Source organism: Lycium barbarum, chromosome 4 (genome assembly GCF_019175385.1).
Source record: "Lycium barbarum isolate Lr01 chromosome 4, ASM1917538v2, whole genome shotgun sequence".
Lineage (NCBI taxonomy): Eukaryota > Viridiplantae > Streptophyta > Magnoliopsida > Solanales > Solanaceae > Lycium > Lycium barbarum.
In genome coordinates this window covers 3,267,353-3,294,644 of record NC_083340.1, presented here as the reverse complement: position 1 = coordinate 3,294,644, position 27,292 = coordinate 3,267,353, and the positions used below count along the sequence as shown (strand labels likewise).

The window sequence follows — 27,292 nt, the reverse complement described above, 5'->3', positions numbered from 1 at the left end:
TATGCTTCCTTTAATGAATGATTATGATTGAAGTATTTCCTTATCCACTTTACCAACGCTGGAAGGCTAGAACCAGAAACCAGCCTCTTGTTTTACAGGTTCTCACTCATTTTAACTGCTTCCTGCTACTTACCAAGGCACATAGATATTTCAATTATCTAGCTGTTCACGCTATCCTACAAGTTCAAAAGATGGAAAAAAAAGCACAATCCACCGATGCTACTTTATTTATAAAGAATGATTCTTTTTAAGTTACACCAACTTCCTAAAAAAACGCTACACCAATTACTAGAAATAAAGTTTTTCTCACAGACATTCAGTGAGAAATTTATATTATAAACTATGATTTTCCCACCTCATTTTTACTGAATCAACTCACTAAGCAAGTTTTCATTAAAACGCTGAGAAACTTCCTAATTATTCCGTGTAAAAACACTACTATTTAGGATTTTTCCTATCGACATTCAGTGGGAATAGCCACTATACATTTTTCAATGAGAAAATAATATTTTTTAGTAGTGGCCGAGCGTATCACAAAGATATATCACTCTCACACTTCTTGCGGTAAGGCCAATGCACCGGCCAGTCACTGTAGGAATTGTTCGCACAATCCCCGTCTATGTGAGCTTCATAGAACACGGCCTTCGAAAAATAAGCATAAATAGGAGGGTTACAGTAGGCTATCATTAAAAAATAGTCAAACCGTATACGAGAATTCGAAACAACTCAAGTTTCATAATGAATTCAAATGGTTTTTCTTTCTTAAAGTATAAGGAATAGCACGCAAAAGACAACTTAGAAAAAATATATTTTAATGGGCATAAAACTTTGGATCATCGTGTCTCTGTGGATCATAGAAAAAGAAAGCACATAAAACCTAACAAGCAAGCCATGACCAATTCATCCTAATCTTAACCTTCATTAGCTAACAACCTACTCTAGTGTATTTAATAAGTGATAAATAGCCAAATTTTGTATACTTAACTAGTTGGTTAACAAATGTGAATTGCACGGCTTTATTTAACTTCATATATAGTCAACTAATGATTTGATAATAAACACTATCCACATAGGGACTATTTTTGGTCAAGAAAAAATTAGCTGTCATTGCCTCCCTACTGACTTACCTAGTGATGAACCTAGTGCTAGAGGTTGCTAATAACTTGTCCTTTTGTCATCAAAACAGCCCTATTATCGTAGCTACATAGGAAGAGGCGCTGTTTCTTGAATTAGCAAGCAATGTTAGTGCTTTATATATAGTCATAGTTCATGCAATTGGCTTGTCAAAACACTAACAATCATCTTGTTTAATTTCTTATCAAAGAAAGCTTCCAGCAAGATGGCCACTAGAATAAATGATGTTGCAGCCACTCCTATGTTATTTGACAAGAATATCAAAGGGCAAAGGCCACTTCCCAAGAGAGGGCAGGTTAAAATGAGGATAGCTGCCATGATGTTGCAGTCGATGGCCACCATGATCACCATGGCCGCCACTCGACGTTCAAATTCCACCCGCAAATCATAGTCTTGATGAAGAGCTGAGGATGGTCATGTATGGAAAGCATAAATAACCCTCATATGCACGATATAATAATGACAGGAAATTGATCAGTCAGAGTCTAGTGACTTCAACGGCTTTAGAGGGTTTTGTATAGTGTCAATTTCATTATTTCTTGTATTTAGACATCCTTCCTTCCTCATCTTGGTAATAGATTGACAAGTCAAGCGTCGAGTCACCTCGAAAGTTTTAGAGAGTTTAGCGTGGTGTTAATTTAGCTAATTTCTTGTATTTAGACATCTTTTCCTCCCCATCTTGCAAGAGATTTACAAGTCAAAGTCTAGTGACCTCAAGGTTTTTTAGAGTTTTGTAGCATCATTTTCGTTGATTTATTGTATTTAGAAATCTGTTTCTCCCCATATTGTGACAAATTTACATGTCTAGAACAATTTTCACGCAGAAAGCGAGGTTCAAATTTTAAGAGTAAAGTATGTAACTAAATATTCACTCCTCTTAAATTCTTTTTCATTTTATTTATTTTTTAACCCATATGACAACAAAATATTTTTTGGTTCTTCTGTCATCCAGCTTTTCAAAAAAATAATTAAAATGCATAATGGAATTATGCATTGTCATAAAATGATAAAAACCAGGAAAGTGAAAAATGTCATGTTATCTTGTGCATTGTCATAAAACCATCTTGAAGATTGCTAAATTTGGCTCTGTACTAAGTGGATACCTGAAGTAAAGCTCAAGGCAGAGAAATTAAAGCAACAGTTTTAGGAAAGGAATAGGTCCTTTCCTCAATGCCAAAGTTTTAAACCAAAGTTTTTATGCTTTTCTCAATCATGGGTCCATAAATAGATAATGAATAGCTTCTATAGTGCTGCTACATACATTAAAATGGCAATTTCAGGCCAACTTCTCCAGCATAGTTTATGGTCCAAACCGAAGTTTAGGCATAGCCGTCATGTCCCTCCATTAAAGACGAACCATGAATCTGTTATGAAAGTATCACAACGAAAACTTCAAATACGAGGCATCAAGAGCAAACCTAACTGTTTGGTCACATATTCGATGTTAAATCCTCAAAATGGCACGGATATGGGTACATTTTCTCCATCCGACACGATCATGAAGTTCTATACTAGTATCAACAACAAGGACATGAACCAACTAGCGTTGCTCATAGATAAAGATTGTTTCTTTGATGATTTCTCCTACACTCGACCTTTCCGAGGGAGAAAGGTTACCTCTCTTATTTCTCACAGAAATATGAATTGTACTTTTCTTTTGTCCAACTTTTTGAGCTCGATAACAACTACTACACGTCAATCCCAAGCTAGTTGGGATCAACTGTATATCAAAAATGCTCTGTTTTGATCCATAATATTTCAACACTCTGTACTTAAGGATTATCTAACACTAAGGGTTCCCTAATATATCCTAGTGGTTATGTTTGCAAATTGATGCAGGAGGCTTTGAAATTTCTGGAGCAACTAACAACATGTATGGGGAAGAACACAGAGTTCTGCATTGAACACATTTATGAGGGAGTTGATCTTACAACTGTGGTAAACTGGCATTTAGGTAAGGACAAATCACCATTTTTTTTAAACCGCGGTGTTCGAGCCAGCTTGCATGCACCTTCACTAATTCCACGGCATACCTGACACCTCCCACCAGGAACATGTAGTCAGGTACCAAGTAGCTCTATCCACCAAGGCTAGAATAGATGGAAAGAAATCACTTAGTGTTTTTTTGTCTCGACTGAGATTTAAACTCTGAACCCACTTCATTGACCATTAGGCCACATCCTTGGGTGCCAAATCACTTATTTCTCAAATATAATGAAAATGTAAATATTGGAACATGAGAAAGCATATTTTGGTAAATGCAGAGTGGAACAAGAAACAGCTTCCTTTCACTAGAGGCTGCAGCTGCTACGAATTATCAAGAGATGGAGAAGAACTAGTCATAAGGTAAATTTCAATTTTTTCTGAAACCATGTTAACTTTAACCCAATTTACTTTGTCAGCCCAAGCATTAAATTCTCCGGAAATGGAAATTCGTGTAGGAAAGCTCAAGTAATCGCTGAATCGCCAATCAAACCAGGAAGCTTAGCTTTGGTATGTATACCAGTACCAATCTACTAATTTAGAAAAGCGTAAAATAGACAAGCTAATTCATCAACAAGAAAAAAAATAAAAAAAATTTCATCAACAAGACGTTCACTCTTTATTCCTGATATTGGCAAGTCGCAACTGCAATTCTTGATTCTTGTTCAGTTTCTATTTCATTAATGCACGCAGTGTTCCTGTCTTGACAAAATACAGGAAGTGTTCCAGAAGGTCATTTCAGTATGTGATGCTTTCCCTGAGACTGCTGAATGTATGCTGATTTCTTATGCTCTTTATATTCTCACCAACAAAAGAACGGATACTTCTCAACACGGCAAAATAAAGGGATTTTTACACACTCTAGCCGCCCACCAAAATAATAGCCAGAAAATGTATATTTTTTGTATATTATATATTATATATAAAAAATATACATATTTTATACATAACTAATGTATATTTTTAGTATATTGGCCAGCGGCCATAATTAATTAAATATGTTAAAGGCCCTAAAATGATTTCCTATGCAGGGTTCCTCGCGATGAGTCCCAAACTGTTACTAAGTATATACAATATACTTATCATTCCTATCTGGTCCAGCATAGGTCCATTTTTTGCCTGGTACCGCAAGTTATGGAGAATCATAGTCACAATTGTTACACTTATCTACACAATATTCCTTTTCATTGTAGATAAGCTCCACAAGTAGAACATGTACACAGAACATTTTGAAGGCTTTACTTTTATCTACATATATAAAAGGTAGCAGACAAGACAGACTTCATACATTCATAACAAGCACAGTAAAACCTTCAAAATTTTCTTACTTCAATCATCGTTGCTATCTGGTTTCGACCATGATTGAAGCAATGAAAGAGCAACTAGAGGTCCAAGGAAAGGAGGGATTGGAGGTGGCCTGCTAAAAGCAACGAGGGGTGCAATGTTCTCCGTATTCATCAGGGCTTCTCCAGTATCATCATTTGCTAGTTTCTTAGGTGTCATTGTTCCAACTGTATCATCGTTTTCCATTATTCAGTTATTCATAGTCAAAACGAATATAACAGTAAATTAAGCAGTCAAATAACTTATTCTTCAACTAAAATTTTCTTGTACACTTGTAATAACAATTCAATTGTCATGCAAATTTATATGAAAATCTTTCTGTTTCCGAATAAAAAATTCTCTTATACAATCCATTGATAATATATTATTTTATACGACTTGGATAACTTTCAAGAATTCAAATTCATTTAAATGTTCACATATTAAACTTTGACGAGTTATCTTTCTCTTCTATCAAACTAAGTTTTCTCTACTGCCATCAATATGATACAAGTCAAATTAACATATAAACTTAACTAACATCTACATAAAACGGAGAGAGCATTTGTTATGTAGTTCCAAAGCATACATTTTTATCTTAAAAAACAAAAAATCCTTCAAGATCAACCTTTGAGTACATAAAATTTATCTAATCAGTGTTCTTATATCCAGGGGCGGATTTAGAGGGTGCCAGGGGTGTTCGGCCGAATACCCTCAGCAAAAAATTACAGTGTATATATAGGTATATTATTCACTTTTGAATAATCTGAACAAATGCAAAAAGTTAGCTCAAGCTGTCCAAGGTGTTAAAAATTGTCTCTAACGTCCTAGGTTCGATTCTCATCGACAATATTATTTTTTTATTTTCGCTTTTATTGTTTTTTCAAACCCTGAATGAAAATCCTGAATGAACAAGTTTATATGAAGTAAAAAAGAAGAAGCATAAAATTTAACAAGTTTGAAATTACCCATTCTTCCTCCATATGGAAACATGGTTCTGAATTTGGTTATGGCAGGCACTAAAGTTTCAGTTCGAATCATTTCACCAAAGTCAGTCCTGCAAATCATGGAAAGAAAGTGTGAAAATAAACATAATTTTGAATTTTGGAAGAAAACCCATGATTAAAAGATTGATGAAATTGAAGAAACGTACTAGAAACTCTTAATTTTGTTTTGTAAAAAAATTATCAGCAGTTCAAAGGTGATCGGATATTTGTGGAACAAAAATGAGTTGGCGAATGTTCTTGAAAGTTGAGATGGGCCTAAAAGTGGTTGTTTGGGTATAGCCTGTTTATATTGGGTCTCTATATGGGCCTTACTTGGGCCCATATAGTCACTTGACATTTGCTAACAGGTCCCATTTGATGATGGTTGGGCTAGTTACGTTTCAAGTTTTTGCACGGATTGTTCTTCAAACGCAGTGGTCTTTAATTTTTGTTCCTCATATATATGTGGTCTTTAATTTTTTTTCCTGCTGCTTATTTAATGAAAATATCCAGGTCAACTTTGCAAGGGGTAATTTTTGTAACATTTTTATATTCCGAAACTGAACTTTTGCCTCGCTCGGCATAAATTCTGTAGGAATTAAGTTATGCGATATAAGTTTTGTAGTATTTTTCAGATTATGTTCAGTGTTGAAAGTTTTATCTTGTCAGGTGTAATTTGTGTGGAAGTTATGATATATATGTAAAAGTTAAACGTAAAATATGCCGAGCGAAATCTAAATTATACCGCGCTAAAAATGCCGAAGGGAAAAAATCAAAGATCACAAATTTGAGGAAAAAAAAATTAAAGACCACCCCGAAATGGGGCCATTTGTGCGAATGACCCGTCACTTGACATTTGCCAACAGGGCCCATTTGATGATGGTTGGGCTAGTTACGTTGTTCGTTTCCTTACATGACATTATAATAATGTTTTCACTTCTGTCATCTTATCTTAAATAATGAAGTGTAGCAAGATTGTAAAAACTAAAAAATTTCAGTGTCTTAAGTTCTATTTCACCCAACTGAACTTATTATTTTTTAGCTTGAATTAAGTATACATAAAAGATTTAATGCAAATGCATATAGCAGGATCATACTTATTCAAAATCGATTCTAGATTTTAAATTCATTTTTGTTTCCTGGCAAGATTCTTTTTGCTTTAAACTCAAATCTATCGTGCAAAGTTTGCATAGCCTGTGTTACGACCTAGGGGTTCAAATTGGATTTATCTGAACCGAATATTTTCGATGTGAAATATAAATTTTTATGTGAAAGCCTACAAATATTTCAACAAGTATTAAATATGAATTAATTATTTTAAAAATATAATAATTTAGTGCTAAGAATCATAAAAATCGAAACTATCAAGTGAAAATTTTAATTTTTTTCTTGTTACGACAGATCCAAGAACAACTAAAGGAAACAAAAGAAAGGAAAAAGTCAATATATAAATATAGCTCAGTTGAAAAGTCTATATCTAAGGAGAAGAGATCAAATTCAACCTCACATTAACAAGTTTAAAGAGTTCCGTACATCCCTCACCTAACAAAAGTTACAAAACTTGAAACCTAACAACTTAATTAGTAGACTACAACTCATGAAACACATAACTCAACAATTGGAACCCACTAGGCCCAAATGGGGTGTGCTTGTATATCGTTTAAATCAGTAGAGGATCTAGAGTACTGTGGTTTACGAATTTACGTGAACTTAATAATTTTTATCCAATTCTCCAAGTTATTAAGAAATCTACTAAATATCTATAATTAAATATCTATTAATGAACTCAATTATCACTGTATGTATTAGCTTAAAGTCGTTAAGAAACTCATAAAATTCAAATTCTAAACATGCCGCCCCTGACTTGGATCCTCCTTAAATTTAACTAATACCAGACGTTATTTAGCAAATCACTGAGATTAATTTGCTGTCTATACTATGGGAGTATGGGGTACAGCTAGCTAATTAGGTTATGCCATCCTCTATGTCCACAGTGTAAGATGTCTTTCGAGGGCCATAGGCATCACATTTGTAAAAAGTTATTCAACTATAGAAAGCACACAGATTATATATTCCTCACTGATCACAATTGATGACACTACTAACCAAAAGTGACTAATGTTCCTACAAGATTTATAGCCTGTTTGGATGGGCTTATGCCTATAAGCTGTTTGCAGCTTATAAGCTAAAAAAATAAGTTGGGGTAGTTTAACTTATTTTTTTTGGCTTATAAGTTGTTTTCAGCTTATAAGCTGCTTTAGATAAGCTAAGTCAAATGGGCCCAATTATTTTTTTGAGCTTATTTTAAGCACAAAATGACTTTAAGCTGGCCAGCCAAACACTCAAAAAAGCTGAAAACAGCTTATAAGCTAACTTATAAGCCAATCCAAACGGGCTCTTAGTGGTTTTATAGTACCTTAATCTATGCAATGCATTTCAAATATGTGAGCTCAATATATAATTTAGAAGTGTTGCATCATATATGAAGATGTAGCACATATAATAAACATGAGAAGGGTGAAATAGGGGGGGTGCAATATATGGGACACTAGAGATGGGCAATAGCGTATGCAGGAATTTTCATAAGCAGTGTCGACATAACGAATTGTAAAGAAGAATGACTAAATTTTTTAATGTTAAGATTGTAAGTTTAGCTTGAAATATTAAGTTTGCATCAAAATATATCTAGGTTGACTGATTTTGTTTGATCGTTAGCAGGAATGGTGGAGGGGGTTATAGTCTCAAGGCCTTCTGTTTTTTTTTTTTAAAGAAATATAGGTACTTAAGAAAAACTTAGAAAATGGTTAAAAATTATATGCTGCTAAGGGGATTCAAACACAGGCTGAATGCTTCCTCAGCAAGCTGCTTAACCAGCAAGCCATGGGGCTAAGTGGTGTCATTTTTAATATGTTTAATTATTGTATTCTTTTCCACAATAATATACATAATACATATATATTAAAAAATTTAACGAAGCCGTGTCGGATGATACCCCTTCCTATAAGGTGGGTCCGCCCCTGGAGATGGGAAGAAAGACATTTAATACAGCGATGAAAACAAGGGAGAAGGATAAATTTCGGGATTATATTTGAGATGAATTTATTCCATATTTGGCTGGGATAAAATGGTGGTATAACTAAATTCCGGGAATGTAGTGTTATTTTATCTCTGTGAGAGGATGGAATAACTAATCCCAAAATAAGTTATCCTAGGATAATTTGTTTCCAACCAAACGACCCCTTACAATGAGACTAATAATTTATCTAATACGAGAATGAATGTTAGCCCTCTATGCCCAACATATCCACATTTTAAGATAAATGTTCTAGAAATAAAATGCTAGGTCAAATGCGGTTCACAAATTAATATTAGTACAAGATTAGGAATAATTATACCAACAATATGTGCGAGTGCCGAGTAGCTAGCATACTGTATAAGATATGGGCAATACATAGATAGCCCCTTAAATTTATTTCAAATTTTCATTTAAAAATATAATTTATTGAACCCTAAAATTATGCTCAAACTCTACCTATCTATGTATTGGCCTAAAGGAAAAATTGGGACAAGTGTTCAATAGGCTATCTCTGTCTATGTAATTGGCCTAAAGTTGGGACAAGTGTTCAATAGGCTATCTATGTATTGGCCTAAAGGAAAAATTGCGACAAGTGTATTGGCCTAAAGGAAAAATTGGGACAAGTGTTCAATAGGCTATCTATGTATTTGGCCTAAAGGATAAATCATATAAACATCATGTGTATTGCTCCATGTGTCATGCATGTGATAATAAGATGATTGAAGATATTTAAAGGGCCGAGGTAGACTACAAATCATGTAAATATCAAACGGTCTAGAATTTCTCGAAATTCCATAGTTGGCTAAGAATAAAGTACAACAGGTGACCCAACATAGTTGAGCTTAACTTTTAGTACTAGTTTTTGTTAATACCTATATTGTATCAGGTTAATTTGTTAGGAGTTATTTTTATTCTTGTAAAAGACACATCTGTTTATGCCATGATAAAAACAAGATTCAGAGAATTTCAGTTTCAAAGAACAAATAATTTGTTTAAAAAGATAAGGCTTAATATAATTTGCCCCTGAGACTTGTATCGAAATTTCTTTGACAGACCCCCATTTTAACGGAAAAGTTTTTACACACTGTTTTTTTTTTCTCTTCAAATTATGTTTAATACACATCACTTTTGCACGTGATGCATGCAATGAATATGTAAAACTCATATAATGGACTTGAACAAACTAGGATCAAAATATTCTTTATTTATTATTAAAATATTCACTACCAGAAAATTGCTAATTCTGAATGAAATCCGTTAGAATTTGGGTCGTCGGTTGTGTTTCCAATGTATCTTTCATCGAAAATCTCTTATCGACGATACCAACTAGCCAAATTTTGACGTTACGTCGCAATTTTCTGATAGCGATGTTACATTATCAATCACTGGGCTAAACTAAACTAGAGGATGATGAATCAAATCAATGGCTTTGCCCTACAAGTACCCTTCCAACTGAACTCTCTCTTAGTAGGCGTTTGGACAGGCGATTTCATCTTATGAGATGAAATCAGCGTTTGGACATGTGATTTTATCTCTGATTTCATCTCATGAGATGAAATCCCAAATCATCCAAAAAGGCATGATTTGGGATTTGAAATCATGATTTCAAAATATATAAATGTAAAATTTGACCCATACATTTATGTTTTGTAAAAAAAGATCCATAAGTTGATAGATATATTTAGTAATCATGCTTACCAACTATTTGTATTAAATATTAAAAAGTATTTACATTACTATTCATGTTAAAAAAATTTTTTATTGAACTAAAGTTTAATCAATTGATGTTGTATCTTTTAGAAAGGCCTTTTAGTAGCGTATTAATTTTATTATGAATTATGATTTACTCATTTGGTAAGATTGTATAAGAATTAAGAAAATTTTGATGGTTTTCACAATTTGTGAGGTTTTTATATTTATAAAAAAAGCTACAACTTAAGAAATTCAATTTATATGTCCAAATATGATTTCATCTCATGATTTTATCTTATAATTTTATCTCATGAGATGAAATCGTGTCCAAACGGCTCCTTACTAAGTAAAACTAGCTCTTTCAGGTTTACCTTTTTTGTTTTCCCATTTTCAAAAATAGTATGATTCACTCCTTGGGTCCATTTGCTGTTTGTTGGCAATCAAGTCTATGACTCATCACCTTTTCATTTATTTAAAGTAATTTCTTATCTTGATTTAACACCATTAATGAACTTTTTTTAAGCTCTGACGTGTTAACCCATCACGCGTTAAAGTTGATTGACATTGACAATAGCTGAATCATAATTTGCACTTTATTTAATTTACATTAATATGTTCCCAAAGTAGAATGATGCCAGCTAGACCATTTTCAATTTCTTTTTCCGTCATGGTCATAATTTTATTCATTTCAGTTTATTTTCCTGCCATGATCATTATTTTATTCATTCTCCTTGGCCGACAGCTAATTGAAGAATTTAGATTTTATACTTTATATAGTACTAGTACTTGTTATTTTTCCTGTCTCTAAACGAAAGAACAAAATTATGTTGTAGGTAAATTGAATTGGTCTAATCCATACCTGGGTCCTAGAATGTCTAATATATACCTGGGTCCTAGGGTGTACTCGTATGATATCTGTTCAAGCAAAAATGACAGGTAACATTGACCAAACAAATAGAGAAAAACATGGTTAAGTATGGAAGAACTTAGCTCCGTCCGAACTACCCGAGGTCTAACATTTATCACAAGTAAGGATATTCTATGTATTTCTACATTTCTTTACATTCTCTTTAGGTCTGTCGCGAGAAAGATCCAGAATTTAAACTTTATAAATTCAATCTTTAAGATTTTTAGTATTAAATTTATTATTACATATTAATTTATGTTTCACTTCAAAAGTACTGCATTTTCGTTATCAGCATTAGGGATGTACAACTTCGCGATACTGTTCTTCAATTAACACATTGCTTTTAAAATCATCTGGTATATCGGGTATTTACTGATTAGATCAATTAAGTTTTACATTGTGTAAAATTTATTAAAAGAAAAATGTTCCCTATCTAAGCCTGTTAACCGGTTTAGACCGGATCGGTAATCGGTTATTAAACCGGCCAGTTTCCGGTCTAAAAACCGGAACCGACCACCTGTTCCGGTTAATCGGTTCCAAACATGGAAACCGGAACCGGCCAATCCAAACATTAAAAAAAAAGCCTTTTTTGTTTTGTTTTTTGTATAGTATATATATATATATATATATATATATTAGTATTTATTAGTATATTGCTATATACTATATAAGTTTATAAGTAAAATTTATATATTTACTAACTAACAACATACATGTATATATATATATATATATATATTAAGTTATATGCTTAAGTTATACTACATATAACTAAAATATACTTATAATATCAATATACTTAAGTTATAAAATAGAAATTTACAAACTTAGAAAAAACTTAACTTATAAATAACTTAACTAACAGAAAAAACTTAACTTATATGTATTGTAACTTAAATAAATATATATATATTTAAGTTATATGTATACTATATATATATATATATATATTTAAGTTATATGTATACTATAACTTAAATTTTTTCTAAGTTTATAAATTCCTATTTTATAACTTACGTATATTTATATTATAAATATATTCTTAGCATATTTTAGTTATTTTCCAAGTATATAACTTTCTATTTTTTAATTTAAGTAGATGTATATTATAAGTATATTTTAGGTATATTCCTAATTTAATATAAGTAAAAATTTGAACACAAGTAAATAGAAGAAAGCTCAATAAGCCATATATTTTATTCATTCATGGATAACATTTATTTGCAAGTTGTAGTTTTTTTAACTTACAAATAATACATGAGTTGCAAAGAAATAGTAGAATAATAAAATCAAAAAATGTCAATCATTTGGCTGATATCCGCCATATCATATTCGGTCATGGAGATATCTTCAAAGTCTTCCATTTGGTTCATTCCACTTGCTATCAAATCTTCAATCTCTTCCTCTTCGCCTTCCACCCCTTCTAAGTTTTGGTTGCGTCGCTCCGATCTAATCCAATCGCGAATGCACACTAGTACTTGCAAGCTAAATCCGGATAATGAGTGTCTATAGTTTCCAATTTGTTGCCTTCCTTGGATAAATGCACTCTCCGAAGCCACAATTGATATTTGAACCGTAAGGATATCTCGAGCCATTTTTGAAAGTACCAGATGACTCGCCTTGTATCTCTTCCACCATGCTAAGATGTCCAAATCATCTAGTTGGGCGATATCCACATTTGGCTGCATCAAATAAAGGTGATATTCATCAAAGTTTGCATTATGAGCAGGAGTTGGATGTGAATGTAAAACATTTAAATTTGACAAACCCGACAAGCCCTTTTGCTACTTCGAGAAGTAGTAGGGTGTGGAGCAACGGGTGTAGCACTTTCTTCCAAATTAGAATAATGACTAAAAACTTTTCTAAACTCGGCATCAATAGCGAGCTTGGCTTCTTGTAAAGATGGTTCAACTTGCTCGTCAATTTGTAAATAGTTATAAATTTGACCAACTAATGCTCTAGTATAAGACATTTTAAAACAAGGATTTAAAAGAAAACCCAATATAAATAAAGTTGGGATGGGAAAAAAATACTTCTTAAAGTTTATTGTCATATTAAAAATAGCCGCTTGATAACCGGATTTATCTTTATACTCATGTAAAACTCTAGCTATTTCCGCTAAGTAGGCTAAAATTCCGGTCATCGTGAGATACAATTGTCTAGAAAAAACAAGAGTTTCATTATAAAATTTTTGTAAACGTTCAATACATTCCTTAACATTTTCCCAATTGGTAATTCTTAACCAATCATCACTATCCGTATTAAAATGATTGTGAACTTGTTGTATGAGAATCCTATAAAAATATGTTTGTTGTAACATAATGTAAGTGTAGTTCCACCTAGTGTCAACTTCTACTTGAATTTTCCTAGGTCTAAGGCCATTTTCCATACAAGAATTCTTAAAATCTCATTTTTTGCCTATTAGCATTACAAAAAAGAAAACAATCGCATTTCTAACTTTTTGAATAGAATCTTCAAAACACTCAAGACCATCTCTAACAATCAAGTTTAAAATGTGACAACTACATCTCACATGAAAAATATTTTTAGCGGAGTGTTTAATTCCTTTTTTAAAAGACCAACCGCCTTTGTATTATTAGAAGCATTATTTAAAGAAATACAAAGTGTTTTTCTATAAATGTTAAAAAAAATCATAATAGTAGACATTGAGTCAGCTATAAATTTTCAATGATGACGACCTTTCCCTTCATCATATAAAAAAGCTATAATTCTTTTTTGCATCACTCAATTATCAGCAATCCAATGACATGTAATAGCAAAAATATCTAGCTTGTTAAGACTAAGACCCAAATCGGCGGTAAGAGAAACACTACAATTTAAAGAATTAAATACATGGCGCAAATAAAATCTATATTTTTTATACAAATCTATAATATCCGCTCTACAAGTACTTCTAGGAATACTCTCAAATAACAGATTATAACAACGTTGAATATAAGTAACAAACCCCAAACCCGAAGAAAAGGAAAATGGTAAAGCATTAAAAGCAACCGTTTTAACTATTTCTACATGCTCTTTTTTCTTGTCATAGCTAAAAATTTTACCGGTTCGTGGGTCTATTGTCATTTGAATACCCCCACATTTGAAACCGTTTTCTCTCCCCAAACATCCTTATGTTTATCTTTCATATGACTCGTTAGTGTACCCGTCCAACCATCCTTACTAGTTTGTTGCCTAAAAACAAATTCTTGTCTACATAAATTACATGTAGGTGTTTGTCTTTCCTTATCCTTAGTCATAAATTTCCAAATTTTAGCAGTTGGCTTACGAGTTCTTGGCGATTTGTCTTGTGTATTTGATTGTGCAGGACCTATATCTCCTATGGAATTTTCGGGAGCTTGTGTTTCATCATCATCATCATCAATTTCATTATAAGTGCCGGTATAATGTTGTTGCATTACCTCATGATCTAAAAGTGGATTATTTCCACCAATATCAATACCTAAATTAGGTGTTTCGTTCACAAATATTTCCTCATTAAACCCACCTCTAACAATACCACTACTACCGGCACCACGTCTAAATCTCTTCGCCATTATTAAATAGAATTAATTTAAATCACACACAAATAAATCACAAGAAAATAAATTGCAACAAATTAAATTGCTAGAATTAAATAGCGGAAAATAACGATAGAGTTGGAACGAAGGTACCAAATTGCCGGACTAATTTCCAACATAGTGAATGTGGCTAGAATTGCAAATCCACCAAAGCTTTGGAGCTACTTCGGATTGTTGCAAAATCACCAACTCCACCAACAATTTTTTTTATAATTGCAAAATTAATAATTGAAACTAGAATAAAACTTTATAATATTTAATTGATAGAAATTTAAAGTGGCTAATTGTTGCAAAGTAGCTATAGAGTGAATTGGTGTGGATTAAAATTGAAAATGGAGAGGGGTTTATATAGGGGTGAGGGATGGGTTAAAGTGTAAAAAAAAAAGTTTGGGGGGTTGGGGGGCCAAAAGGGGAGTTTGGAACCGTTGCCAACGACCATTTTTGCAAAATGGACCGTTGACCAACGGTCCAACCCAGTCAGCAACGACTATATTTTTTTATTTTTTTTTGACCGGCTAACCGGTTTTAACCTGCCGGTTTCGGTTTACCTGTCCCAAAAAATACAAACCAGACTGGTAAAAAATCTAAGGTAAACCTTGAACCGGTCCACTAGTTCCGGTTCCGGTTTAACCGATCCGGTTACCGGTTTGAACCGGTCAAACTGAACCGATTGATAGGCTTATCCCTATCCAGTCTTTCCGATGCTGAAAATCGAGATATCTCATTGAGGGTAGAGAGATTTTATCCATCCACCACATCTCATATAATGGTTTACTAAGGCACCTTTATGCTTTCTACAGCCTCATAGCCGGACCGCCTGTTTGTCCATAGATTTGATTTCAAAAATTTAATATAACATTTGAACATTATCTCAAATAAATATTTTCTTATCAAATTAATCTATTATCTTAACTTCAAACTTGAAATATGGAATTTTGAAATTAAAAAACATGTTTTCTAAGGAATTTTTTCAAGTTTTCCCAAGATTTCACTCATTAAACTTCATAATTTGCATTTTCATATTCAAACATAACTTTACTCCCAAATACATTTTCTCAATTTAAATTTACTACTACTATTTGTTTAAAATATCAACAAATTCATATCCAAACCCTACTAAAATTTCCTTTTTTTTGTCCTTGTTTTTATTTTTGATTGTTCACTTACTCTCATCTACTTATTGTTGCTTTTGATGAAAAGGACCTAATTACATTTACACTAACCAATATAAAAGGGCAAACACACTTTCAAGGAGAAAAGGGCTAGTTTATATTCCTAAGCAAAGTATTAAACACAAGGTTTAGCCAAGCTTAACTCCCTTTTCTTCCTTAAATCATTTTTAATGGAGAAATCTCCAAACTCAGCTAGAGGTGTGAGCTATGGTGGAGGACAAAGCTCCTTAGGCTATCTCTTTGGCGGTGATGATAAAAAACAACAAAAGATTGATGACCCTCCACCTTCTGCCACTGTTTTGGCACCACCTTATGGTATTGATGATGAAAATGAAAATCCATCAGAAATTTCTAACGCTACTTCAATTACTTATCAAAAATCTCAGGGCCAAAATTCAGGAATTTTCGTCACTGTGAGTATGATTTTATGTTCAAGAACGTTTGTTCATTTAACTTTTTTTTTTTTTTCCTTTCATTCGTCCACAGTTCTCATATTTATTTACCAGTCAGCTAGAAAATATGAGAACTTCTAGTAATATTTATTTTTACTTTTATTTTATATATTATTGATATGAGATTATTAGCACAACCAGAGCGACATGGTCAATAAGAGCTCATATAGACAACCTCAGTTACTTGCTTGGGATTGGGATTGAGACACTTGTTGTAGTTGCTCTTGGTTTTCAAGAAGGTTTTCTTCAAGTAGCTTTCTTTTGTTCTCCGTTCTCAGATTCATTTACCTACAGCAAGAACATATAGAGAACTTCCGGTAATTTTTGTTTTTATTTTAATTTTATGTAATATTTATATGAGGCTAGCTTAACAGATAGACACGATCACGATCAGTAAGAATTCATATAGCCGACCCCACTTACTTGCTTGGGATTGAGACCATTGTTGGTGTAGTTGCTCTTGGTTTTCAAGAAGGTTTTGTTCAAATAGCTTTCTTTTTTCCTTTCATTCACCCATAGTTCTCACCAGATGTATTTTCCAGTTGCTTGAAAATATAGAAAACTTAATTGGTAATTTTCATTTCTGTTTATTTTGTATAATATTGATCTAAGGTATTAGCTTAATCAGAGCGACATAGTGGGTAAGAATTCATATAGCCGACCCCTTGTTAGTGTAGTTGCTCTTGGTTTTCAAGAAGGGTTGTTCATATAGCTTTCTTTTTTCCTTTCATTCACCCATAGTTCTCACCAGATGTATTTGCCAGTAGCTTGAAAATATAGAAAACTTAATTGGTAATTTTCATTTCTGTTTATTTTGTATAATATTGATCTAAGTTATTAGCTTAATCAGAGCAACATAGTCAGTAAGAATTCATATAGCCGACCCCTTGTTGGTGTAGTTGCTCTTGGTTTTCAAGAAGGTTTTGTTCATATAGCTTTCTTTTTTCCTTTCATTCACCCATAGTTCTCACCAGATGTATTTGCCAGTAGCTTGAAAATATAGAAAACTTAATTGGTAATTTTCATTTCTGTTTATTTTGTATAATATTGATCTAAGTTATTAGCTTAATCAGAGCAACATAGTCAGTAAGAATTCATATAGCCGACCCCTTGTTGGTGTAGTTGCTCTTGGTTTTCAAGAAGGTTTTGTTCATATAGCTTTCTTTTTTCCTTTCATTCACCCATAGTTCTCACCAGATGTATTTGCCAGTAGCTTGAAAATATAGAAAAATTAATTGGTAATTTTCATTTCTGTTTATTTTGTATAATATTGATATAAGTTATTAACTTAATTAGGGCGACATAGTCAGTAAGAATTCATATAGCCGACCCTAATTACTTGCTAATCTTGGTTTTCAAGAAGGTTTTCTTCATGGTGCGTCCTTTTGTTCATTCATTCATTCATACTAGTTGTTAACTTTTTTTTTTTCATTGTATTTTAAAATGTTTAGGGTCGTCCATCGACAAAGGTGAAATCAGTTCCAGGAGGAGATTCATCTTTGGGCTACTTGTTTGGAGATAAGTCTTGAAGTTTCTTCATGACCTAACTTCTAAGCATATCGGGTGAAGTTTAGGGTTTGAATAAGGGACTACCCAGTAATTTGCACTTTCTCTATTGTTTTGGAACTGAGACGTAGTAATCATTGTCGTTTTGTCATTTTAATATTTCTATTTTGTGTGCTAGTATTAGTAGTCTGTTAATTCATCTAAGTGTGTGTGGTTGTGTGAGATCTGGTTTGTGAGTGATGAAGATCATCATGAAGATTTGGTTAGGGTTTGTAAAGTTTTCAGTATTATGTATTATAACAATAATCTCCAAATAAATTATTTATATTGAAATATATTTGGGTCTTTGCTTTCTTTATTCTGAGTTTGTCATGGCCCAATTTGATCTTGGAAGAGCTTTGACCAAATATTTTCCAGATATATTATTCTCTTTCTTCTCATAAACTATAGTGGTTTTTTATGGTGTCAGTGTTTTGTTTCTCTTTTCTGAATAACTATGAGCTATTTTATGTTCCTTTATTGTTGGCCACATTTAGGAATGGATTAGTTTCATGCCCTCAAGCTCTCAATAAAAACATGTTTTCACTGCCTTTCATGCCCTCAAGCTCTCAATAAAAACATGTTTTCACTGCCTTTCATGCCCTCAAGCTCTCAATAAAAACATGTTTTCTCTGCCTTTCATGCCCTCAAGCTCTCAATAAAAACATGTTTTCACTGCCTTTCATGCAGTTGGATTCCTTATTAATGGGGATATTGCTCTCCTTTGCTTGGACTAAACCCTACTCCCTCCCTTCCCCAGCGGCCCTATTCCATTAGTCATCAGTGGCAGAGCTAGGATTTTATGAATGTGATTCACATATCGAAAGGTAAATAAATGCACACGAAAAAGCTGAGCGAATTCAATATCCACTATATATATATATATATATATATAATATTATAATTTTGACCTTATATATCCAGTATAATTTTTCGCCCCTAGCTATATTGGCCTCCCCATCAAATATTAATTTCATTCTTCTTCTTATATATATATGTTTATGGTGAAGGAAGCCTTAGCGAAACAATAAAAGTTGTGGTTGTGCAATCAGAATGTCACGAATTCAAAGATTCATGTCAATATGCAAGGTAATACTGTGTACTCAAAGTGGTCCGACCTTTTCCTGATCAACACATAGGGAAGAACACTTGAAGAAACCTATGTGATCATCTCTTATGTCTCACACATGAAAGAACTACAAATTCCACCTGGAAAAGAACAATAATTAATGGAATTTGACATGATCACTAAAGCCTTGTTTTCAGTGGCTCACTCTGTAGACGTTGCCATTTTTGTCATGTAGAATATATTATTTGATGGTAGTTAATTAATTATTTTCTGCATTCACATCGTTTTTGTGATGCAAATTAATCACAAGCGGATCTTGACTTATGCATAGTGTGTGATTATTTGATTAGAGATAAGATTTGCATGGTCAAGGTTCAAGATTGTCCACTCCTTCAGACACGGGTGGAATTACAAGCTGCTTGGTGCCCTACTTGTCCAGTTTCTTAAAGGTGCTAACATAACATCATTTACACTCTACAAATACCTCCAGTGTCTAAGTTATATATTCTGACAATACAAAAAAATTATATACCGTTATGTCAATGTAATCTGTGGGAGTAGTTACTTTTCTATTTTCAAGTTATCATATCAAGCGTGTTATTAAGATTATGGTGTAAAATCTGTTACACTTATAATGACACAGAATTTAAACACATACCTGCATATATAGTTGGGAAAAATATACAAATGGCCATCTGGTCCAAACTATTGACAACCGTATTGCCCAAGAAGCTTAAAAGACATTTTTATTAATCTTTTTAAAATAATTCCATTTCTAGCCATTTTTCAACTAATTTCAACATATGTACAAAAATTATATCGTTGTTGCATAGAAAATTTGTCATATGTATAGAAACTGTATCATTGTTGTATAGAATATGTATCCCTACAGTATGTGTTTTGAAAATGTATCATCATTGTATAATTTCTATTTAATAATTGTATAATCAACGTATACTTACTAACTATACACATATCATACACATTTTATACATGTTTTGGAATATTTCTTGAAGGCTCAATCAACGTATAAATATATACATATTATACATATTTTGGGATATTTCTTGAAGGCTCAATCAACGTATAAGTATACACATATTATACATGTTTTGGGATATATTTTGAAGGTTCAATATGGATTTTTTTTAGTCGACCTTTAGTGGCTACTTTTTGACTTTAGTCGCCACTAAAAAGTTTGATTTTTTTTTTATAGTGAACCATTAGTGGTGACTAAAAATCGCCACAAAAACGTCTGATCTTTTTTAGTGAACCTTTAGTCGCGACTGTTTGAAAAGTCGCCACAAAAAAAGTGATTTTTTTTTTTGGTAGTGAATGGGTTGCTGGGCTAGCACCTGGGAATAGTTTGGGCCGAAAGGGCAGATCGCGGTATTAAGCGCAAACATGGGCCCAACAAATTTCTAATGGCTAGGTAGTGTCCTTTTCGGTGCGAATGGCCCTTCTTTTGGGGCTGTCTTTAACTTTTGCCCCTCAAATTGGTGGTCTTTAATTTTTGCCTTTCGCCTAAAACCCATGGGTTTCGGGTTCGAACCCCACTCAGTCAAAAATTTAAAAAAAAATCGCAAGGCAAAATTTGAATTTCGCTCTGCCATCTGATTAACTACCATCTGATCTTAAAGAGGAGAAAAAAAAGAAAAAAAAATTCGCTCTGCCCCCTTCGACAGACTTTTAGCTATGCTTAACTAAAGTCTGCCGGAGGGGGTAGACTTTGCCTTGAGGCATATATTTTATTTTATTTTTACTTTTCAAGGCAAACTTTTAATTATGCCTAACGGAAAAGTTCCGCCTTATGGGCATACTTTTAGTTATGCCTTAACTAAAAGTGTGCCGCATAAGACATAACTAAAAGTATGCCCCATAAAGCAGAACTTCTCCTTAAGGCATAACTAAAAGTTTGCCTTATAAGGCAAAGTCTATGCCTTAAGGAAAAGTTCTACCTTATGAGGCATACTTTTGGTTATGGCTTAACTAAAAGTCTGTCCCATGAGACATAACTAAACTATGCCTTAAGGAAAAGTTCTGTCTTATGGGGCAGACTTTTAGTTATGCCGGATCCGGCATAACTTTAGTTTTTCCTTAAGGCGTGTATGCCGGAGCCCTGCCTTGCGATTTTTTTTTTAATTTTATGCCTGAGCGGGGGCTCGAACCTAGAACCTCAGGTATTCGCCCACCTTTCCAAGCGAAGGGCAAAACTTAAAGACCTCAAATATGAGGGGCAAAATTTAAAGACCACAAATATGAGGGACAAAATTTAAAGACCACCCCAAAAGAAGTCCCTCTATAGTTGAACATGTTAGTTATTGTTTATATCAGGTTAGCAATTAATCCATCAATACCTATCGTAGAGATTTACTTGTCATTATCTATTAGTGACCAAATTGTATAAATATTTTCTACATCATAAGTACATAACTTTTAAATTCAATATACTGGCTCGGGTAGAAATATGTAAGGTAATCACATGTAAATGTTTATGATATGCATTATTGAAAAACCTAAGAAAAATATTACTGATACCTTTTATCACAGGAAAACTAAAATAGTATAAGTCAAAAAAAAAATTATATTACATATTGGTCATTAAGACAAGAGAGCTATAGGTAAGCAAGCAAGAAAGATAGATGAGAAAGCTATTGGTAAGCAAGCAAGAAGGATATGCAAGAGAGCTACAGGTAAGCAAGTAAGAAGGATTCAAAAAAACAAAACAAATTAAAGGGCTCTCCATTTCTAGGAAACTTTTGTCCAGTTACTAATAATACGTAAAGGCATGCAATATTTATAACATCAATACTAGATAAATTTTTCTTGAAAACTCAAATAAACTTAGATTTGAAAAATATTAGCCAAATAAGTGAAGATATATAAAAGAAATTCTTAGCTGTCTCCTATATATATTTCATATACCATTCTAACTTGCAAGAACTTTTCCATGAGGGAGTTCAAGTGATGAATTTGCCGACCATTTGGGCTAAAAGGCTGCAAGGCCCATTTGGGCTAAAAGGCTAGTGTGAATTGATAAACAAACCACAAAATTGGCAGGCCTAAAGCACTGGCAACTAGCAAGCTGCACTTCATCACAAATTTATTGGATCCATTAGCTTAGGATACAGTTCCCAAATTAACATTTGTGTTTTACAATTTTTTCTCTTTAAGAAATAGTAACTTTTTCGAAAATAGTCGGGTCCTCTTTAAAAGGCACTTGCGAGAACCTATCTGAATTAAGTGGTCTTTTCTTTGGCAGCTGCTAAAACATAGGTTGGCCTGAACTTCTCTTGGCGTACCTTCGTTATAATTACTAAAAATAGTAAATAAGAATTCGTCTCTGATAAATTTTTGATCAAGCTAGTATCCAAATGTTTAATCATTTTTAATCTGCTAAAGAGAAACTCTGTACCAATTCTATCGAACAACCCTAAAAAGCAAAAAACAAAAACAAAAACAAAAACAAAAGCAAACACAAATCTGGTTTTAAGTCCCACAGTTTATCACCTGTGGCACATCAATATATAAAATGATCCAACATACTTATAGTGGGAAAAATATTGGGATCTTTACGCAAATAGTCGGCCGAAGTCACTATTACTTTTTTTCCGGTAAATTATACACTAACTATATACGGTTAGTTACTCGCAATCACTGTTTACATCGACTCAATAAATAAATGTAGGTGCAGAGCTTAAAATGAATTGGATTCTAGTGGGAAATAATGTAAGGAACTTCACTAAGATATTGCTTACAAGAATGTGCAAAGTTCCATGTTTCAAGCCCATACCTCAGAGTTTTCCACTCACTCACGATATGTGGAAATTTCTGCATAACTGAGAAGTGTGATTCTGCAGATTAGCTTTTAGAAAATTTTAAAAAATTAAACAGAAAAAGACAGGGCTTAAACAGAATATTTAGTCATTTTGGCCATGTAGTGCTTAAATCACCCCACCACTAGTCACTATCCTAGTCACAGATTCACCATCAATCATTCCCCAATCGAATCAACAATTCAAAGCAATTTATTTGAAGTGAGTCCAATATAGATGATGAATTTAATTTATATTTATCGGTAGTGTAAGGAACTTTCGTATAATCAACGTAATTTAATCTGTAGTAACAGATAAATAGGCTATTACTTCAAGTTATAATGACCAATTACCCATAATTACCTTTTAAATGATTTGATTGTGTAAAAATTATTATAGAATGTCAGTATATTAAAATCAAACTTTATATATAGTACACATTTATTTTGTTCGAACTAGAAGTAGCAAGTGAGACTCCACACATTGCTAATATATTACATTGGGACATTTGCACAATTGGCCTTTTTTACTATCTAAATTCTGTCTTCGTTAATTCAGTAGTTGATATTTGCTCGCACAAAGAAAATTTCATCTATAACTACTTTTAGAGGCTAAATTTAGCACACTAATCAAACGAGAACAAAAATTTGAACAGTAGCCTCAAAAAATGCCATACGGGGCAATAAAGGATAGCGAGACAGATTTTTTTTTTCTTCTATTTCATTGTGACAAAATGAAGTCGTTGTAGTGTTAGGAGTTAGGACCTCCCTCCACTCGTGAAATGGAATTCTTTTTTCTATCAAAATCAATCGAATTCGAAAACGCAACTTCAAAAAAGGCCATACGGTGCAATAATCCTATTAGATTAAAAGTAGGACCAATTTTAGAAAGGGAAAAAAAAACAAACACCACGGCCTGTGACTAGTCCCACTCCTAATGTGTTAGATCCGACCATGAACACCATCCCGACATAAATAATTGGATGTTTGGAAGTGCACTATTATTGGTGGGCGAATGGGAACAAATGGACATAGTATATATAAATTTTTGTGTGTTATATTAAGGAAAAAAGAGTTCTTTCACGATACTGCATCTTGTGTAAGGGTGTCAACCGGTTAAACTGTAACCGGTTTAACCGGTAACCGGAACCGGTTAAACCGGAACCGGAACCGGAACCGGTTATACCGGTTAACCGGTTCCGGTTAACCGGATATTAATTTACCGGTCCGGTTTCAAATTTTTTTTAACCGGAACCGGTTAAACCGGTTAAACCGGAACCGGACCGGTTAAACCGGTTAAACCGGTTAAAATTAAAAAAAAAAATAGTATATATATTAAGTATATATTGTATATATAGTAGATATGTATACATAGTATATATATTAAGTTATACTTATATATATATATATATATATATATATATATATATATATATTAAGTTATGCATATATTTAGTATATATATTAAGTTATACATATATATAGTATATATATTAAGTATATATTGTATATATAGTATATATATTAAGTATATATTGTATATATAGTAGATATGTATATATAGTATATATATTAAGTTATACATATATATAGTATATATATTAAGTTATATATATATATAGTATATATATTAAGTATATATTGTATATATAGTAGATATGTATATATAGTAGATATATTAAGTTATACCTATATATATATATATATTAAGCTATACCTATATATAGTATATAGTACATATATATACATATATATAGTATATATATTAAGTTATGCATATATTTAGTATATATATTAAGTATATATTGTATATATAGTAGATATGTATATATAGTATATATATTAAGTTATATCTATATATATATATATATATATATATATATATATATATATATTAAGCTATACCTATATATAGTATATAGTACATATAAGTATATATACATATATATAGTATATATATTAAGTTATACATATATTTAGTATATATATTAAGTTATACATATATATACATATATATAGTATATATATTAAGTTATACATATATATAGTATATATATTAAGTTATACATATATTTAGTATATATATTAAGTTATACATATATATACATATATATAGTATATATATTAAGTTATACATATATATAGTATATATATTAAGTTATACATATATTTAGTATATATATTAAGTTATACATATATATATAAGTATATATAGTATATAGTACATATATATAAGTATGTATAGTATATATATTAAGTTATACATATATATATAAGTATATATAGTATATAGTACATATATATAAGTATGTATAGTATATATATTAAGTTATACATATATATAAGTATATATAGTATATAGTACATATTTATATATAAGTATATGTAAGTTATACATATATATGTATACGAAAAGCATTATTCTGTATTGCTGATTTACTGTTAGGCTGTTAGTCAGTAAATATTTAAACTTTAATTATAAAGTTGTATAACATATGAAAATATAGCTACAATATACAAATAAATACTATAATATATATATATAATACAAAAAAAAAAAAAAAAAGATTTTAATCACTCCAAACCGGACCGGTTCCGGTTTGAGGTTTAAAACCGGTAAACCGGAACCGGTTAAACCGGAACCGGTTAGGCGGTTCCGGTTTTGGAACCGGAACCGGCCGGTTTTCTAACCGGTTCCATAACCGGTTCCGGTTCCAACCGGTTGCCACCACTAATCTTGTGGTGGTGAAAATGAGTCACGAGATGAACAATGGCAAGCAAATTCCAACAAAGGAATTCCCAACTCGTCATGCATGTGTAGACCACAATACCATTAACCATTCGTCAAGTAAATAAAACTTTTCTTTTTCAATTGTAGTATAATTACTCCTAATTAGGGATACACAAAAAATATATATATAAAAAAAGGTTATGTTACTCAATACTTTTTCATTAGATTTTAATCAAGCAGTTCGAGCTAAGGAGAATGGTAACGGCCACTATTCAAGTCTCAATATACAACATTGACTTTAATTCTTGACAGACTAAATTGAGGAGTCAATCAAACATTTGTTGGGTGCGAAAAAAGTCCTATATTGGCAGTTGAAAAGAAAATGATAGCGATATATAGGGTGTCAGATACTCTAAATGGTGTAAAACTTACTGATTTTGTTCGATGCAAACAATATCACTATAAAGACTATCTTTTGGTTATTTTAGCACAATCAGTTCCTGAGCACCATATATGTCTGAAAGATCACTACAAGAAAGTATAGAAATGACAACAAAAAATTTAATATTTGGCAACAAATTAGTTTTATTGTTGGCAAATGAATTTTTTTGTTGCCAAAGAATTTAATTTTGTTGTCATAGTATTGATTATTGTTGCAAAAAGTATTTTTAGCAACAACAAAAAAAGTTGTTGCACGTTGTTGCAATAACAGCCGTTGGGAAAAGTTTATGCAACAAAAAAAAAATTGTTATCAAAAGTACTTTTTGCAACAGTAATCAATCTACGACAACAAAAAAAAAAAATTGTTGTCAGATATATTTTTTCTTTGTAGTGGATTGATTGAAATTAGGGTGAGATTTTTCGTGCCATATCAACAAGCTCTCCATTTTTAAATAATCAGATACTAGTCCACGTGAAACTTTTACCAAATGAAAGATACTTAATTGCTGAAATGGGATTGTTGAGTTAATAAAGGATGGTGCCAAACGCCCCAAAAGGCCAAAACCATGATCGACATAGCTTGGTGGCGTGGTGCAAAAAGCAATTGAATAGTTCAGAGAATGAGAGGTGGAGTCCCATGAGCATGAGGTCACTAATTTATCACTTTTAAAGGTGGCAATCCTTTCCATAACTTCCCTTGTACCCATTGGCTTTCGACTTTCAAGCAATGAGGAAAAAAAAAACATAAAACATAAATAATATTGGGACCATATTAATTCTTTTTTTCCAACTTAAAATATGTAGACACAAAGAAACCATAATTAGAAAGAAAATTAAGTGGTAGTACACTAGTTTTGCTCTTATAACCAGTCGATCGGAACCTACTGTCCCGATTAATCCGTATTGTCGGCATAGATCTATTAAGGGGGAAAACTTTCTCAACTAGATTTTTTTTTCCGATGCTTGAACCTGAGATCCTTGGTTCAGTAACAGAACTATGATTTTTACTAAGACGGTATATCAAAATATGAAAAGATTAATTTACAAAAAAATCAAGGCGATTCAACACATAGTATATATAAATAAATAAATAAATAATAACTATCTATACTATAGAATTTTTCAGTGAAGGGGTCTCAACTAACCCGTTCGATACATGCGGCTCCACCACCGCATGATAAAGAATGGAAGGATCCTGTCCATTCCATGACAACCCTAAATGGTAAGTACACTAGCTGAGTTCTTGTTTTGGATCTTTTAGCGTTTGTTTATTTCTCCCTAGCATGGGCTATTCCCACAAATATATAAAATTAAAGAAGACAACGTGGATAGTTAACTTTAAAGAATTTTTATTTTTAAAGTTTCTAAAACTTAATTAGGCGGCAA

The 27,292-nt window shown here is 32.2% G+C and overlaps 2 protein-coding genes and 1 long non-coding RNA gene across 4 annotated transcripts; 2 read left to right on the top strand and 1 right to left on the bottom strand.

Annotated features, from left to right (window-relative positions):
* The first annotated feature begins 2,114 nt into the window (after positions 1 to 2,114).
* On the top strand, positions 2,115 to 4,498 carry LOC132634863 (uncharacterized). Of its 2 annotated transcripts, none has more exons than XM_060350979.1 (6): positions 2,115 to 2,746; positions 2,974 to 3,088; positions 3,399 to 3,480; positions 3,576 to 3,627; positions 3,835 to 4,010; positions 4,149 to 4,498. In XM_060350979.1, the coding sequence occupies exons 1-6, from the start codon at positions 2,366 to 2,368 to the stop codon at positions 4,312 to 4,314; spliced, it is 972 nt and encodes a 323-aa protein (XP_060206962.1). In that variant the 5' UTR covers positions 2,115 to 2,365; the 3' UTR covers positions 4,315 to 4,498. The 2 variants fall into 2 exon arrangements, with proteins under 2 accessions (XP_060206962.1, XP_060206963.1); XM_060350980.1 differs by having other exon boundaries at positions 2,199 to 2,746; positions 3,835 to 3,889.
* Positions 4,499 to 4,537: 39 nt separating this feature from the next.
* LOC132634864 (uncharacterized) lies at positions 4,538 to 5,733 on the bottom strand. The gene is made up of 3 exons (XR_009580361.1): positions 5,594 to 5,733; positions 5,409 to 5,497; positions 4,538 to 4,628 (listed from the first exon to the last, which is right to left on the bottom strand). It is a non-coding gene; the product is annotated as an uncharacterized LOC132634864 (long non-coding RNA).
* Positions 5,734 to 15,928: 10,195 nt separating this feature from the next.
* Positions 15,929 to 18,170, top strand: LOC132634862 (protein SPIRAL1-like 5). The gene is made up of 2 exons (XM_060350978.1): positions 15,929 to 16,267; positions 17,758 to 18,170. Exons 1-2 carry the CDS (start codon positions 16,025 to 16,027, stop codon positions 17,833 to 17,835), a joined length of 321 nt encoding a protein of 106 aa, XP_060206961.1. The 5' UTR covers positions 15,929 to 16,024; the 3' UTR covers positions 17,836 to 18,170.
* The last annotated feature ends 9,122 nt before the right edge of the window (positions 18,171 to 27,292 follow it).

What these genes read in the sequence shown, in the direction of transcription:
- LOC132634862 (XM_060350978.1), top strand. Translation starts at nt 16,025, where the DNA reads ATGGAGAAATCTCCAAACTCAGCTAGAGGTGTGAGCTATGGTGGAGGA. An exon ending in ATTCAGGAATTTTCGTCACT is followed by an intron (nt 16,268 to 17,757) that starts GTGAGTATGATT and finishes TAAAATGTTTAG; the next exon opens with GGTCGTCCATCGACAAAGGT.
- LOC132634863 (XM_060350979.1), top strand. Translation starts at nt 2,366, where the DNA reads ATGAATAGCTTCTATAGTGCTGCTACATACATTAAAATGGCAATTTCA. An exon ending in GACCTTTCCGAGGGAGAAAG is followed by an intron (nt 2,747 to 2,973) that starts GTTACCTCTCTT and finishes AAATTGATGCAG; the next exon opens with GAGGCTTTGAAATTTCTGGA. An exon ending in AACCAGGAAGCTTAGCTTTG is followed by an intron (nt 3,628 to 3,834) that starts GTATGTATACCA and finishes GACAAAATACAG; the next exon opens with GAAGTGTTCCAGAAGGTCAT.